The sequence below is a fragment of the Myotis brandtii genome, unplaced genomic scaffold (assembly GCF_000412655.1).
Source record: "Myotis brandtii unplaced genomic scaffold, ASM41265v1 scaffold21, whole genome shotgun sequence".
Taxonomy (NCBI): Eukaryota; Metazoa; Chordata; class Mammalia; order Chiroptera; family Vespertilionidae; genus Myotis; species Myotis brandtii.
Window position 1 is genome coordinate 55,962 of NW_005357846.1, and position 17,585 is coordinate 73,546.

General features: G+C 37.1%; 2 protein-coding genes across 2 annotated transcripts in view; one reads left to right on the forward strand and one right to left on the reverse strand.

Annotated features, from left to right (window-relative positions):
- GNG5 (guanine nucleotide binding protein (G protein), gamma 5) overlaps positions 1–2,961 on the forward strand; it is a 21,967-nt gene extending 19,006 nt beyond the window's left edge. Inside the window, exon 3 of the mRNA XM_005865719.2 lies at positions 2,658–2,961. The gene's annotated coding sequence lies outside the window, so the exon portion shown is untranslated. The remainder of the gene's footprint in view (positions 1–2,657) is intronic.
- A 707-nt stretch (positions 2,962–3,668) lies between these two features.
- Positions 3,669–13,755, reverse strand: RPF1 (ribosome production factor 1 homolog). The gene is made up of 9 exons (XM_005865689.2): positions 13,490–13,755; positions 11,628–11,684; positions 9,526–9,606; positions 8,452–8,547; positions 7,682–7,835; positions 5,438–5,520; positions 4,862–5,043; positions 4,544–4,670; positions 3,669–4,005 (listed from the first exon to the last, which is right to left on the reverse strand). Exons 1-9 carry the CDS (start codon positions 13,703–13,705, stop codon positions 3,964–3,966), a joined length of 1,038 nt encoding a protein of 345 aa, XP_005865751.1. The 5' UTR covers positions 13,706–13,755; the 3' UTR covers positions 3,669–3,963.
- Positions 13,756–17,585: the final 3,830 nt, after the last annotated feature.

Consider the following 17,585-nt stretch of genomic DNA (forward strand, 5'->3'; position numbering starts at 1 on the left):
TTTTTTTTTTTTTAGTTTTATTCATTTCAAACGGGCCTGATCCGGCCCGTGGGCCGTAGTTTGCCCACGGCTGGTAACTCCTATTAAGCTGTAGTTCCTTGCTTCTGGCAATATTAATTCTTCATGGCAGTTTTTGCAATTACATATTTTTATGGTTTGTTAAAGATCCTTTTTAAACTTATGTTCCTATTCACTTAAAAAATGGCTTATTTTCATTTGATATAAAGTACTGTTAAGTAGCCTGGCTCTTAACTGGCAGTTAATAATCTACATTTCACAATGGCGGGATAATAACCCAGGTTTCAAAGTAAGATAATGGTTATTAATCCTGGCAGTATAATGAAACAGCTTTGTGGATATTATGATTGAAACATTTTTGGCTAGGAAAAAATATGATGTAAAAAAATTTCTTAGATTTGATATACCTATAAATCACTTTGTTAAAATGCAGATTCTATTTTAGTGGGTCTGGAGTGAGGTCCTACAGTCTGTGTTTCTTACAAGTTTCTGGGTTATACTACTGCCAGTGGTCTTAGACCCACAGTACAGAGAATTCACAGTTGAAACGTTATACTCATAGCATTTAAAAATATATGGTTTTTATCAAAAAACAACAGCATAGGTAATTTATCAATAGCTGGTCTAAGGAAAATAATTTATCAATAGCTGGTTCTGCCAAAACCGGTTTGGCTCAGTGGATAGAGCGTCGGCCTGCGGACTGAAAGGTCCCAGGTTCGATTCTGGTCAAGGGCATGTACCTGGGTTGCGGGCACATCCCCAGTAGGGAGTCTGCAGGAGGCAGCTGATCGATGTCTCTCTCTCATCGATGTTTCTAGCTCTCTATCTCTCTCCCTTCCTCTCTGTAAAAAATCAATAAAAAATATATTTAAAAAAAAATAGCTGGTTCTAGGTATACCATGGTCAGTATACCTAGAAATAACCATTGTTAGATATTTCCTTTTATTTATTTATTTATTTTTCCAATATATTTTATTGATTTTTCACAGAGAGGAAGGGAGAGAGACAGAGAGCTAGAAACATCGATGAGAGAGAAACATCGATCAGCTGCCTCCTGCACATCTCCCACCGGGGATGTGCCCGCAACCCAGGTACATGCCCTTGACCGGAATCGAACCTGGGACCCCTCAGTCCGCAAGCCGACGCTCTATCCACTGAGCCAAACCGGCTTCGGCAGATATTTCCTTTTAATAGAAAAAAAAATTATTTCTTAAAGATGAGGATCAGCCCCGCCCAGAGGTAGTTCAGTTGGTTAGAGCAGCGGTCGCTAACCTTTCGGACCTCACAGACCACCAGTGGTCCACAAACCACTGATGGGCGAATGTTGGGTTAGAACATCGTCCCAATACACCAAAGGTTGTGGGTTCAATCCTTAGCCAGGGCATATACAAGAATCAAAAATGAATGTATAAATAAATGGGAAAAATTAGTGTTTCTCTTCCCCCTTCTTCCTCTCCCAAATCAATCAATAAAAAATAAATAAAATAAGGATCATGGTATGTAGCTTGTTTAAAAACACTTATGAATTTTATTTCATTAAATATTTGTGAGATGTTCAGTGGTTGTATTGTAACTGAATTATACTTCATTGAATATTGAAGTTTCCAAATTTGAGCTACACTGAAGGGAGTATGTTGGTATCTATATATTTATATATACTTTACCTATTTAAGGTACATTTCTAGAAGTAAAATTATTCAATAAGGAATGATATTTAAATTTTATTAACACTAGTCTTTTTATTAAACTTTATTTCACCTGGAACTTGATGCTGAGCCCTTGCCAGCCTATTTGCTATTTTCTGCCTATTTTGTTTTTGTAATTTGCACTGATTCAAATGTTAAGTTAAACACTTGTTTTTCCACCATTGTTTATGCCTCTTGAACATTTTCGTTATGGAATATATCAAATTTTCAAGTATAAAGATGAACTTGTATCTATCCTGAATTAGTTTAGCTTGTTAGTTTTAAAATGATATACTTTTCCTACCTTTCCACATAGATAATGTGGTATGCCCATGTTTTTATTTTTACGACATATATTTCTTGGTTTATCTCCATGTAAATTGTTTAGTCATTTAATTGGCTGTCTAGTATTTCATTGTGTATGAACCTTAGTTTATCTAGTCCTGTTGAGTTGTTTAAGCTATTTCCGGTTCTTTGCTGTTAAAATATCACTATAAACAGTATCCATGTACATGTTTCTCTTTATAGATAGGTTTAGTTGGGTAAAGAGTGAAGTGTGGTTGCACCTTCTACCTTAGTAGATACTACCAAACTGCTCTCCCCAATACTATTCTTCATTGTAAACTAAGACAGAGTGTATTTTAGCAATGATCTTAGCAAGTTAATTTTTAAGTCTTGTTATAAACTGTAAATGATATATACTTCAGAGTGGTTTTGAAAATTAAGAGGTGGTTACATTTTACACCATAGTCATTTCCCATCCTGTTTTTCTCCAGAAACCCTGTGATGTGTCTGGTTTTGTTTTTTAAACTAGATTTAGTTTAATTGAAAGTACTTTATAAACTGACATTCAGATGAATGCTGTAAAAATACAAAATGCAGTGCTATTGTTAATCCATTGATTATTCTTTGATATTTTACTCTAACTCACTTTTTTTCTTCTTCTCATTTCAGGTGTTCTAAACCACTTTTCTTGAACCAGCAAATATTCAAAGAGAGCTAAATCTGAAGCCTGTACAAAAAGCTTACCCTATAACATGTGCCATACTCTACAGACTTCTGCTTTTGTCAGTCCTTAACATCTACCTCTCTGAATTTTCAATTATTTCTATTTCACAAGAATGATTATTTTATATACACTGGCAGCAGCATACAAATAAAATACTTAGTATAAAAAGTATTTTTGCCTAATTATTGGTAATACACTATGTATTAGTTTGTTTTGAACACCTAAATTAAATGGCAATTTTCCCAGTCATCATGGGCTGCTTTTAGCGTTTGTTCCACCAACTCTTCTCATATAACTTTATGCCATACATTTGCAAAACTGCTAGAAAAGCAAAGGTAAGTTGCACACTTCTTTTAAGAGTCAGGAGAAAGTTGCTAATACTAGTTTCTACTCATATGAGTTATTTACAGGGCTAGCTTTGTTTTAATAATAAATATTTCTAATAAACTCCTTTGTGGGTTTATTACCACTACACCTAAGTTATTTACTTTATCTCCTATCTCCTAATAAGGATAGTAAAGACTGGATGTAAGAATTCCATTAGAAGATATAAGAAAAACTTCAGAGCTTGAGACAATTCCTGAATGGAGTACTACAGTACAGAGTAATGATGTATAATGTAGTAAGAAAAAAGGAACCAAAGATTGGCTTCAATAATCTGCAACTTTGCTTTAAGTCCTTGGTAAACCATTTTGCTTAAAAATTTTTATCCTTCAGAAAGGCTTAAGGAAATGTTAAAACATCCCAGTGGTCTCCAATCATTCAGAAAACAGTTAAAAACTCTGTGCCACATCCAAGAGTCTGGTAGAAAACCAGTGGGTTGGTTACATTGTATCTACCGAGCACTGTATTTTCCTCTAGCCCACATGTACCACGAAAGTGTAGATGGTAGAGGGGCGGGGGAGGCCTAGAAGGGGTCAATAGGGAAAAAAGAGGACAAGTAATACTTTCAACAATAAAGATTAAAAGAGTGCATATGGGAAAGTTAGATTGAGTCTTGATTCCAACTTAAATTATTCAGTTACTAAAAATAAAAAATTTTAGGAAATCTAAATTGCAACCTAAACTCTCACCAAAATACTTTTATTTGTATTTCCTACAGAAACAGTGAGTGGTAATTCATGGCACTTGGTAATTTGTCCAGACACAAAATAAGGTATATGAAATCAGTAAATGCCATTTTGAAGAGTCTTCTGTTACAAATTCAAGATAGGCCCGTTCCGCAAAATCCAGTACTATTCCTTCAGTATTTTATAAGTGGAATTTTCTTCTACTTGTATCCATTTCCCGGGGCTGAAAATTAGGGAGTAAACAAAGTTAGCACACAGTCAATGGGTAACAATGCTAAAAACTGTCACTAAAGTATCAGTCTTCAGGTTTAATATAAAAGGTATTGGAAATTACAGTTCCAATAGATGTGTGTTAAACATACACAGTTTTAAAGTAAAAATCACACTTAAGTGAAATACTACTTACTAGATAGAAAATAGTTCTCAAGCAAGCACCAGAATCAGGGTAGCACAAGCTTATGAATAGGTTGCTGGGCCCAATTTAGTAAATCTATGGCCCAACAATTTTTCATCTTAAAAGTTTCTGGGTGATGCTTCTGGTCCTACTTTGAGAACCATTAATATTTAGGATACTTCAAATGAACCAGGATTAATCACCAGACCCAATTACCACATCAGAGAATGGTTCTTTTAGCTCATGATGGAAGACATTCAGAAGCATAACTTGAGGTAGAACAACCCAAAGCTTAAAAAGTACACGATTTCCTTCTCATTCCATACTTAAAAATCATCTAAATGGCTTTTCTAGAGTAAGCACATACCTTATGGACCCATTCATATTCACCATATTTAGAATCAAAGGTTCCTTTCTGAAGAGATCTTAATTTCAAGGTAAAACGTGGTCCAAGTTCCTGAATTCCCACTTTCTTTTCACTCTTGAATATGTATCTTCAAAGGTAAAGAAAAAAGTTGAGGAAATTAGTCCGCATTAACCCACCTGTTACTTCTTTAACATTTATGATGGTCGAAAAGAATATATTTCTCATCTATAATACCTGTCAAAATACATTAGAAAACAGGTTTATCTTGAACAGGTATTTCATGATTAAAAGTCCAAGGAGTTAAGGTACCTTCCTCACCTGTGAAATCTGAAGAAAATATAATCCCGTTGATTGTGGAATGTGGCAACCTGCCTTCCAATAAACTGAGGATTATGGGGAAAGAGAGATGCAAACATTCGTCCAACAGAATGACCCAGCCGTGTTGTAAAATTATTCAGAATTATTTCAGGTACGTGTTCTGTGGGGTCCTTGCCTCTTCTCTAGAAAAATCACAATTAAGTTTATTAGCAAAACTGTATCATTGCAATTTTAAGTTTTATAATCCCCATGACAAATAAGAGAAATTTTTCTCAATGACAACCACAAATGGCTTACTACACCCATGAAGTAAGATTATCTAAAAGTATTTTATATGCTGTGAATGCACCAAAAAGGAAGTTCTAGGAAAGTAACATTTCACAGTAATGAAAGTTATTGCCTGTCTGCCATAACTCAATTATGACAGTCTCACAAGAAACCTGCCAGTAGATAAAACTATTGCTTTAATTAGGAGAGCAAATGCCATTATTAAAATCAAGCAGCTGCTAAGTCCGTCTACTTAAAAGCAAAAACTATGAGGGGACCAATGCCAATCAAGGAATGCCTAAAACTTACCTTAATTTCTTTACGCAGGCGAACACTGCTCATTTTAAAATGAGCAGTTGGTCCATTTGGCAAGTGACTCAGAATTAATCCATCTGTTCATAAAGCTAAGAATATATTGAACTCGAATCTAAATCTTGAACTGTTTAAATAATTGATCCTCAAAGGCTCCTAAAATCTGTAGCGAGGTGAATAGGTGGGTGCATGCATTGCTCTGGGTTAACGGAGATTTTCTTACCAAGCCTCAATCTCAAGACATATAAATCAACCTAAATCTTTCAGAAAAATGGATTATCCTATTGTCCTACCTTTTCTCTTTTCACAATATGATAAATAGCTCATCAACCCCTTCTACAGGGTGTTTTGAGCATTCAACTAAAGTATGTGAAGCAACTAATGTCCACTACTCTAGCAGGAATGATAAGACAGGAATGGATTCTAGAGTAACTATAGCACTGTAAATAGAATATAAGTTTACCTCCATGTTAGAGGCCTTATAACCCTAAAAATGCACTTTTATATATTTGTATATACATTTTATGTTTGTAAGGTTAGGATATGCTGCCAGCTTTGAATTGATCATCCCACAAAACCAGAGACTCCTAAATTCTCTTCTCGATAGAAACAAGCTCTTATTCTTGTGATTACTGTACCACAAATTAAACTTATTAATAGCCATTTACTAATTGTCTGCCATGAATGAAATATAAGACACCTACCTACCTAGCAGGGTTGGCAGCCCAAGGGCTTTAAAAGTCCTTGATGCAGCAAATTAAGATTACTACCTATACCAGTGATGGCGAACCTTTTGAGCTTGGCGTGTCAGCATTTTGAAAAACCCTAACTTAACTTTGGTGCCATGTCACATATAGAAATTTTTTGATATTTGCAACCATAGTAAAACAAAGATTTACATTTTTGATATTTATTTTATATATTTAAATGCCATTTAACAAAGAAAAATCAACCAAAAAAATGAGTTCGCGTGTCACCTGACACGCGTGTCATAGGTTCGCCATCACTGACCTATACAATATTCCTCAAGTGGTTATAGCACAACCTGATTCTTTGAAATGCTGAACCTTAAAAGATGAGAATCTGATTGTTTTCAAATATTTGTACATAATATTAGTTTTACAAAACATACTGTCTGCTTTATAATGGGATCAACACTCCTATTCATCCAGAGTAGAAGCTATGGTTATCTTGAATTTCCTCCTCTCCCACTAAATCCTACTGTTTACATAAGTTCCTCACTTCTACATTTCTCCCTTACTATTACTGTCTTAGTTGATGTCTTTGAAATTTCCCACCTAGATTATTAAAACAGTAGCCTGGTTGGTATGACCGCTCCAACAGTTTAAGTACATCTTCTAATACAGACTGTAAATCAAATCTGGACTTAGGCCTTGGTTATAAAACCAAGTAACAAGCTATGGGGCTTAGCTGTGTCACTATCTGCACCAGTTCCTCAGATGCTAAGTGAAAAAAACAAACTCGATACCTTGATTCTTGACAGCTACAGCTAATTTCAAGCCACTCTTATCAGCCTCATCTACAGAACAGAACATTGGTCTGACACTCAATGTGGTTCCAAGCTACCTTTCTAACCTGTCTCCTCATGGTGTTTCCTAACTGGTAGGCAGTGATACAATCTCTTACACACCAAACATATTGACCGTTTTTTTTCTTTTACTCATGCTATTTCAAATAGCTTCAATAGTTTACTCATCCAATAATGCCCAATTCAAATGCCACCTCATTTTACGTAGTCAAAATTAAGATCTATATCTCAGTTCTCACTGTTACTTACTATAGCACTTGTCACTTAAAATTGAGTTATAGTCACTAAATGCCTTTCTTCCCATCTAATCCATCAGCTCTTGAAAGATCTGTTTCTGACAGATACTAGTGCCTACCACATAGCAGATTATTAGTAAATGTTTGAATTCTTCTTTTCAAAGGTTCACCACAGGTTCAACTTCATGATGCACAGTCAACAGTATTTCTGTATCATTTGCACATTGAAAAAATTAATCAAATCTTATAAGGGGGTTAAGAGAGGTAACAAGTCATTTCTTGCAAATTAAATCAGGGCTTGAATCCGTTCTAGAACATTCCTACTAAATGTCATTTGTGTCAGAAGCAAACTACAAAATTTAAACTTATTAATTGCTGTACAAAAATTTATGTTACTGCTAATCTCTAACATCAACCATGCAAAATAGAAGCCCTTCCTTAAAAAACAAAGGATACTTGGTGTTTTACGATCTTCATTAATAACGATCAGATCTGTGAAATCTCTTGAGATGCACTGTGGAATAATTCTTTTCAGAGCCAGTCCTCTTCTGTAATAAACATGTGAGTTTGGTATAACTGTGGAAAGCTGTTCACAGAGTCGTACTGTTCTCTGTAAAACAAAATAACAAAAATCCTCAAAAATGAAAATAATAAAAATCTTATGTGATATATATTTATCAGGAAAGGCATAATGATTATTATAAGACAATGTTATAATAGAGACCAATGCTAGGACAAGAATGAAATCTGAACAGTTCCATCCTTTACCAAAGGCTGATCATCCTAAAGCAGTGGTTCTCAATTGGGGGTGATTCTGTTCCACCAGGGAACCTTTGGCAATGTCTGGAAACATTTTTGGTGATTATGACTGGGGGTGGGGGACGGCTGGTACTGGTGGTATCTAGTGGATAGAGGCTAAGGACGCAACCAAGTATCTATAATGAGCAGGACAACCCCCATAACAAAAAATTATACATCCCCAAATGTTAACAATGTTGAGGTTGAAAAACCCTATCCTGAAGAATCAGGTTTAGAAAACAAGTCATTTCTTGCAAATTATCAAGTCATTTCTTACTCTGTATTACCAATATTAAATTTTACTGAGCTTATTCATAGGCATCATCTAAGGCAATCTCTAACTCTTCTGAACGGAGTTCCTTTAAATAGTCAAAGTAATAAAAGAAAATTAGGAATTTAAGAACTATACTAATTAATGTATTTATTACCCCATGAGGTCTATCTGATGTTGTAATGAGAATCTTGGGAGAAGTTTGTCTGTTGAAATAAGAAGCAAATTCATCTGTAGCTTCATCATAAGCAACCTAAGAACAGAAAAACAAGTTAACAAAGTCACTGATCTGGCTTTCCCTTTCCCCATACTTTCTTATGACCTCTTCTACAACTCTCCCCCATTGCTCACTTAATTTCAGCATGCTAGCTTCTTTGCTTTTCTTCAAAAAACATGCTAAGCATGCTCCTGCTTTACAGCTTTTGCACAGGCTGTTTCCCCATCCTGAAGTACTTTTCACCCAAAGATGGCTAATCTCTTTATATCCTTCAAGTCTTTGCTAAAAGTCATCTCAATGAAACCTACCCTGACCGCTGTATATGAAACTGCAACTCAAGCCAACAGAAAAATGGGCATGAGACATGAACAAATAATTTGCATTGATTGATCCCAGGTCCCTAAAACAAATCTCAATACACAGTAGGAAATTATTAAAACATTTGGTGGAAGACTGACTAAATGAATGAATATTAGGAGATATGTAAAAGAACTATGATAAAAAGCATTGTTTAAAAGCAAACATAACAAAATTTTAAAAATATATACAACATTTTAAAAACCTTGATTCTCTGACTATACTACTGCAAATTTTTTAAAGGAAAAATGTGAAAAGTAGATTTTTTTAAAACCAAGAGGTTTTATAAGGACACAAAAAATACCATCAAATATTATCCTTAATTTTCAAAATGTTTAACAGGTGCTACAAAATTCTACAGTATGAGAAATACTTTTCAAATGATATATAAAAAAGAAGTATTATACAGAGATTAAATGACAAAAGGTATAAAACATAATAAATTTCTAGAAAATAAATCACTGCCTCTTTCTATGCAATTACTGGGAAATTTAATTATTAAACAATTGATAGCAAATAAGATAATGTGCCAACATTATAGCTGAATCAGTCCATTATACGAATTCACCAGATAGTAATTTAAATTAAATGTCAACATATGAACAGATAATTTATCAAGTGTGGCCATCCAAATTTATTTAAGACTTTTAATGTTACCTCTTCATCATTAGGGTCTACTGTGGTTTCATCATATACACGCTGGTTGTCAATGGTCTTGGGTATAGGCTTTGGTGGAGCCTAAATAAAAGAAAAAAGATTAAGCTGTAGAAGCATTTTTGCATAAATAATTTTTCATTACAGTTGGGAATAACAGAAATTTATAAACAATCCAAAACACAATCTGTTCCTCATTTCAACCCACTGCTACATCAATCCTAACAACAATACTGAGTAAAAGGTTTTTTAATTCTCTGAGCAGAAACACACACGTACTAAAAGAATTGCCAACATTGGATGAAATGGCTTAAAAACAGACAGAAGTAGCAGAGAGAAAAATATTGGTCAAAATAACTATCCACTAAAAATAAAAGTTATCAAACAAAATGGAAAAAAATTAAAAAGTACATATACATGTAGCTTTGTCCCAATATTTCAAAAAAGCTATTCAGAATATATATAACAAAAGCTACAAATCTATCTGCTGAACTAGTAGTTCTAGAATGGGAGATTTATGGTAAGGAATGAAAGGGGGGAGCAATTTACACAAAGAAAGATGTAGTATTACTATTTTTTTTTTTTTAGTTTCATATATATTTTTTTAATGATTAAGGTATTACATGTGTCCTTATCCCCCCACTCCCGTTCTTGCCCTCACCCCCTTGGTGTCTATGTCCAATGGTTATGCTTATATGCATGCATACAAGTCCTTTAATAGAAATGAACAGTGAATAGATAGGACAAAGGTCCAACAACATAATGGAATACTATTAGAATCAGCTATCATGCATACTCAGCTTAGATAAAAAACTGTAAATAAAATGGTATGGATCAGGAATACAGAACTGTAACATACACTAACTAAAATGAATTCAAAGTATATGTACACTAGCAGAGATAGAAGCAGCATGAGTTGATGACCATTTAGGATTTTATTTTTATTATTCTATGAAACAAATATTAAGTTTTAAATCATTTTTTGAAGGAGGCAGTTCTAGGAAGTCATCTTTCAGTACAAAAAAACAGAATGGTGATATTTTCAAATAGTGATCAGCATATTAATTTGCTATAATTGATTATTGAGAGCTAAAAAGAGACTAATATTGCTTGATAGAATTTTGCAGGTCAGAAAAGTCTAATATTGGCAACTTCATGTTATTTAATCTAATACTATTAAGAGAATGCATGAAAAAGCAGAATGTTTCAGTCTTTTTTATTTTTCCCTTCTTCAAAAACACTTATCCTTTCTTGTACCTCTTCTTAAGAGATGGGAAGGGGGAAGAGTTGTACGTTTTTAAAAATTTGCAAGTATAAATTATAACCTAGAACAAACTATAAATGAAATGAAACCAAATGAAAATAACTTATCTGTGCAATAATGTGGAAGTATTTAGTAGTTCTTTTTAAAATTTTCAATAGAAAGATTTCACTTATGATCATTATCACAAAAATAGCCAAATGCTTTCTTGATGTATTAACTCTGCTCTCTTCTTTGCTATAACCCATCTGGGTATATCATCTTCCTTCCATCCCCGCTTCTCACTCTTCTCAGATTCATATCATGTGACAGCTCTCATTCTTATTCACCCAATCCTTTAACAGAAGAGTGTTTGTCTGACAAAGAACCTTTGCTTCAAATCTCAAGAGCTCCAGCTCTAAATTAGGGAGCTTCCCCCATTCCCAAAGTCAAGGAGATGTGTATGTCTCTACTTCTCAAACACATAAAGTAAAATAAGCAAGTCAAAATATGCATAACATTTATGTTAAAATTTTAAAACATTCAAAACATCACCACTGTGCTTGTTTGGGAACACAAACATACATAGTAAAAGTAATAAAGAAGTGCATGGGAACAATAAACAGCGATTTCGTGAGTGGTTATCTGAGGAGGAAAAAGCAATCAGAAACACACAAGGGACTTGGAACATTATTTGCTAATGCATTATTTCTTAAGCTGCGTAAAGGGTAAAAAGGAGTTTGCTATATTATTTTTATACACTTGAAATACTTCAAAATAAATTTTAAAAGAAAGTCATTCAACATAAGTATCAGGGAGCATTCCTTCTTAAGATAGAAAACAGATGGCTAAAAATTTTCTTTACCTTATCACCAAGAGCCTCTCTCTCTTTTTTAAGTTTTTTCTTAGCTGCCAACTTTTCCTAAAAGGTTAAAAAAAAAAAAAAAAGAATGAGAGATCATTAGTTAGATCACAAACACACTGAAACTACAAATTACTAATGCTAAGAATACTTACACTGAGTAATCTTTAATCTTCCTAATTTATTAAAATTAAAATGTTGACATAGATTTTCATACCTAAGTTACTGTAAAACAAGTGAACTGAACAATCAATACGATTTTTGTAACAATGATTTTGCTTCTTAAAAAACAAAATCCAAGTTGACCAACTTTTTTTTCTGCATTTCTAACAAGTTGCATCCTAATGAAAAACATGGCTATGCTGGCTGTTTCTCTAGGAAAGTACTAAAAATAAATGGGAATGGGAGATTTGTTTTCAGGTTGCTTCCCATAAAAGTACAAATAGCTATCCATATATTTTATAATCAAAATATGCTTTTAAACTTATTAAGTACTTGCAAGTTAAGATTGTTTGTACTGTGAATGTGTATCTTTTGGAGATTTCTGAACAGAATGCTTAACTGACAATAGAAAATACGCCCCCTCTCCCCGCAGAGTTTATTAAGCCTCAATGTATCAGGTCTCAGAAGTCTTCTAGAATACCCTTCTCCCACACCACAATGGTTTAGATGCTCCTTCTATGTACTCCAATAGCACGTTAGCACTTAAGGCTCAGTCCAAGGCTTCAAGAAATCTAATAAGAGGAGGCAGGCACATATAAAGAGTATTATGTGTGTGAACTTTTATGATGTGCAAGAATAAGCAAACGCTTGCTTTCAACGGATATTTAACCACAAATGAGCACTGTGACCTTAGGCTTTATCGGCTTATCTCCCCATACTTGTTTACCTCACAGAACAGTATGAAGAAAGCTGTATGGAGCAATGGTTCTCAACCTTCTGGCCCTTTAAATACAGTTCCTCATGTTGTGATCCAACCACAAAATCATTTTCATTGCTACTTCATAACTGTAATGTTGCTACTGTTATGAATTGTAATGTAAATATCTGATATGCAGGATGGTCTTAGGCGACCCCTGTGAAAGGGTCGTTCGACCGCCAAAGGGGTCGCACCCACAGGTTGAGAACCACTGGTATGGAGGGACCTGGAGAATATGATGCTAAGCCAGTCAGAGGAAGACAAGTATCAAATGATCTGACTCATATGTGGAATCTAATGAACAAAATAAACTGATGAACAAAACAGATCCAGAGACACAGAAGCATGGAACAGACTGTCGAATCTCAGAGGGAAGGCAGGGAAGGGTGTGTGTGTGGGAAAAGATCAACCACTAGAAGAGGATGTGGGGGTGGGGGGAATGGGAACATATGTAATACTGTCAACAATAAAGATTTAAGACAAAAAAGGAAATATCAAAATAAAAAAGAGTAATAAAATTACTAGAAACTTTACAGTACTAATTTCAGTAAGAGTCGCTGCAGTAATCAGAGAAGCATCACTCTGAGTTTATGCATTGTCTGGATTAGGTTTTAGGTATTAACCACCCGGAGGTGAAGGTGGACGGGACCGCGCGGAGAGGGAGCCTTTTGCCTCCCAGGTCGGGAGGGAGTACTTTTCACTAGTGGGAGAGCAGGGTTTCTTGCTTTCATTCTCAGCCACGAACCCTAGCCAGGAGCTGGTAAAAAAGGGAAACCGGGCGGCTCCGGCAAAAAGCCGGACGAGACGATCGGGAGCCCCGCCCAACCCTCCGGCTGGGATCCCTGGGAGGGGAGACCACGCAAGCGCAACACGCCCACCCGCACCGCCCTCTCCCGCGCGCCGAGGACACTGCGCATGCGCCCTGCCGCCTCCGCCCCTCTCCTACCTTCCGCTGCTGCTGCTTCCACCGCGTGAACATTAAGTGTCGCCGCTGTTTGTTCTTAATCTCGGAAATGCTGAAGCCTGGAGGGAAGGCAGACGCTTTCGGGGCTTGGCCCCCGCTTTCCGTCGCCCCATCCTCACCGACTGCAGCCTCCTGAGGTTCTTCGGCAGCGCTCTTGCGCTTCAGGCCTTTCTTTCGGCTGCCGCCGGTCTTCTCCATGGTGTTGGCTCCTTGGCGTCCGTACGGAAACGGAAATGGCTTCCTCCTCCGACCCTCTTAGGCTTTTACTTCCGGGGCGGGAAGTTCTTAAAAATGTAGAGTGCCGGCGGCGGAGCATTTAAACTTTTAAGAAGGTGCTGAAATTTAGGTTTGAAAAAAGTTAATGGGGTTGCCAAGCTGTATGGACAGTGGAATTCTTTATTGAACGTTTTCTATGTTCAAGCCCTCAAAACATTAAAACAAAATCTTTTCAGTAGAGATTTTACATTTTACTAGAGAGATCTAACATGAGCTTACAGAAATGATGAATTCGTGGAATTCTTTATTGAACGTTTTCTATGTTCAAGACCTCAAAACATTAAAACAAAATCTTTTCAGTAGAGAATTTACATTTTACTAGAGAGATCTAACATGAGCTTACAGGTATATAATGTGGTGAGCTATAAAGTAAATAATACACGGTGTGAAAAAAAAAATAGAACAGGATAAAGAAGATGAAGGGTAGAAAGGCATGTTGCAGCTTTTAAATAGGAAATCATAGTCCCTGACTGCGAACGTAGCTCAGTTTGGAGCGTGGTCCCCATGTGCGAAGGTTTTGGTTGATCCCCGGTCAGGAGCAAAGATTTGAAGGAGATAATGGGGTAAACTGTGGCGTTATCTGGGGGAAGAGCTGCAAACCTGAGAAAAGCTGTCCAGGCAAAGGAAGCACACAGTTGCAAGGCGCAGTCAGTAGCAAGCCTGGCATGTTTGGGAAGAACCATGGAGGCCAGGAGTCAAATGGGAGGAGGGGGTTAAGAGTGAGAGATTGTGTAGGTTTTTTGTTTTTTGTTTTTTGGTTTTTTTTGCTTTGGTTTTTATTTTATGTGACATGCAGATCTCTTGGAGGATTTGAGAAAAAGAGTAACATGACCTGACTCCGATTTTAAAGGCATTGCTCAGACTCTCCTTTTGAGAATAGACTTAAGGGGAGAGAAAGTGAAAGGAGGGAAGAAATGACAGTGTCTTGAACCAGGGTGGTGCGAATGGAGGTGGTGAGAAGTGGTCAGATTCGTTTGAAAGTTCCTGATGATTGAATGAAGGACATGAGAGAAAGAGAAGAGTCAGGGTGACTCCAAGACTTTTGAACTGAGCGACTGGAAGGATGGAGTCACATCAGTTAAGATGTGAGAGACTACTGGTGGAGCAAATTTGAAGAGTAAAATCATGATTTCAATTCTGGAAATGTTAAGGATGAGACACCTAGTTATGATTGCTGTTCTCAAGTACTCAATTGGGATGTATGATTCTGCAGCAAGAGAGAGAGGTATGGACTAGAGATCAAAATTTGGGAGTCATCAGCATACAGGTAGTGTTTCAAGCCATGATAGTGAATGTAGCTAGAGAACTGAAAAGGAGAAGAGGATGGAGGACTGAACCCTGAAGGAGTCCCACCTGAAGTGTTAGAAAGAAAAGAAGAATCCAATAAAAGAGAAAGACAGTAGAGAGCCATGGAAGCCAAGTAAAGTGTTTCCCTAATGGTTAATTTTCTTTTATTCCTCATTTCAGTTTTATGAAAATGTCCTTCAAACAGAGACAAAAGACTTCCTTTTGATTGACTATTAGGAGTTAATTTTCCAGAAATTGCCTTAATTTCAAATTATATGTTTCACTATTGACACTGTTTGATAATCCAGGTCACTGCTGGCAGTACTCATAATGCCATGCAGAAGGTGGAGTAAGAGGTCTAAGAGAGTGAGGAGTTATGGGTGATGAAGGCTACTTATTGATGTACACAACCCAGTGCTATTTCTTAGGCTAAACTATCTCCCTGTTACCTTTTATTTGTGGACCCCTGAAGGTTGGCTTTACTTTTTTTTATTATTATTATTACTAGAAGCCTGGTGCACAGATTTGTGCACTGGTGGGGTCCCTCACAGTCTGGGACCCCTCGGGGATGAGGTCTAAGCCTGAAGTTAGAAATCCCTCTTGCAGTCAGGGGCTTTTGCAGTCTGGGACCCCTCGCTCCTTACCGCCCGCCTGCAGCAGAGGCAGGAGAGGTTCCCGCCACTGCTGCTGTACTTGCCAGCGGCCTTCACCCTGTGGGAGCCCACTGACCACCAGGGGGCAGCTCCTGCATTGAAAGTCTGCCCTTAGTGGTCAGTGCATGTCATAGCGACCGGATGTTCCGCCATTCGATCGATTTGCACATTAGGGTTAAATTATATAGGATGCTCTCATATATATTAAAAAACCTCTAACAATGATGGTAGAGCTTGTATTGATAATAATCATTATCTTTAAGCCAGCGGTTCTCAACCTGTGGGTCGCGACCCCTTTGGCAGTCAAACGACCCTTTCACAGGGTCACCTAAGACCATCCTGCATATCAGATATTTACATTACAATGCATAATGGTAGCAACATTACAGTTATGAAGGAGCAATGAAAATAATTTTATGGTTGGGTCACAACATGCGGAACTGTATTTAAAGGGCCAGAAGGTTGAGAACCACTGCTTTAGGCAAGTAAAAGAGAGATTAACGGAAGCTTCTGATCTAGATTGAAGAGTAGGTAAAAGCTGTATTTGCCTACTCCCACAACCACTTCAAAATTACAACTAAACTACAGAACAACCATCATTGAGAGCCTCCTCAAGTATAGCTGAACAGAAGTCCAATAAACTAAGGATATACAGAAGAAGCCATGCCGAGACTTATAAGAGGGGTGGAAGGTAGAATGGGCTGCTCCCATACCCACATGTGGTGGTTAAAAACACAGAGTCATACATATTTTGGCTACAGAGGTTCCCCTCTGTGGAGCAAGAGGTCCCAGTCCCATACAAGGCTCTCAGCCCAAGGTTCCAGTGCCAGGAAGAGAGATTCTCATAACTTCTAGCTGTAAAAACAAGCAGGGATTGTGGCTGAGAGAGGTGGATTGCTGCTGGAGTTCCAGACATTCCTCTTAAATGGCCTATGCATGGACTTACTCAGACTCACTTATGCTGAGCTGCTGTGCTGGGCAGCAGGTCAAAAGGTGCCAAGGGCCCTTGCTGGTTTTGTACAATGGTTAGAGTGTCAGCATGTGGACCGAAGGGTTGTGGGTTTGATTCCTGGTCAGGGGCATGTACCTCGATTGCAAGCTTGATCCTGAAGGCAACCAATCAGTGTGCCTCTCTTACATCAATGTTTCTCTCCCCACTCTCCCTTCCACTCTCTCTAAAAATAAATGGAAAAAAATCCTTGGGCGAGGATTAAAAAAAATGGTACCAAGGTCACACAGGGAGGAACTGAATTATCTGGCTTCTTTCTTTTCCAGATCACTGATTTGATTCTAAGCTTCATCTACTCTATTGTTGATTCCCTATAAATTTTTCTTCCTTTCAGTTAGTGTATCTTTCATTTCTGATTAGTCCTGTTTTATGCTGTTGAGGTTCTCAATAAGTTCATTGAGTATTTTTATCACCAGTGTTTTGACCTCTACATCTAGTAGATTGCTTGTCTTCATTTTGTTTAGTTATTTTTCTGGAGTTTTGTTTTGTTCTTTCATTTGGGACATGTTTCTTTGTCTCCTCGTTTTGGCAGCCTTCCTGTGTTTGTTTCTATGAATTAAGTAGAGCTGCTGTTTCCTGGGCTTGGTAGAGTGGCCTTATGTAGTAGGTGTTCTGTAGGGTCTAATGGCACAGCCTCCCTGATCACTGAAGCTGGGCACTCAAGGTGTAACTCCCCCTGCTCCCCATATGGGCTGTGTATACCTTCTTATTGTAGTTGAGCCTTGACTGCTTTGACATGTCAATGGGAGGGAATTACGTCCAGGCCAATCAGCTGCAAGGACTGGCTGCAACCATTGACCACTGGTATCTGACCATCATGGAGGAACAGCTCTGCAGGAGTCCACCCCACAGA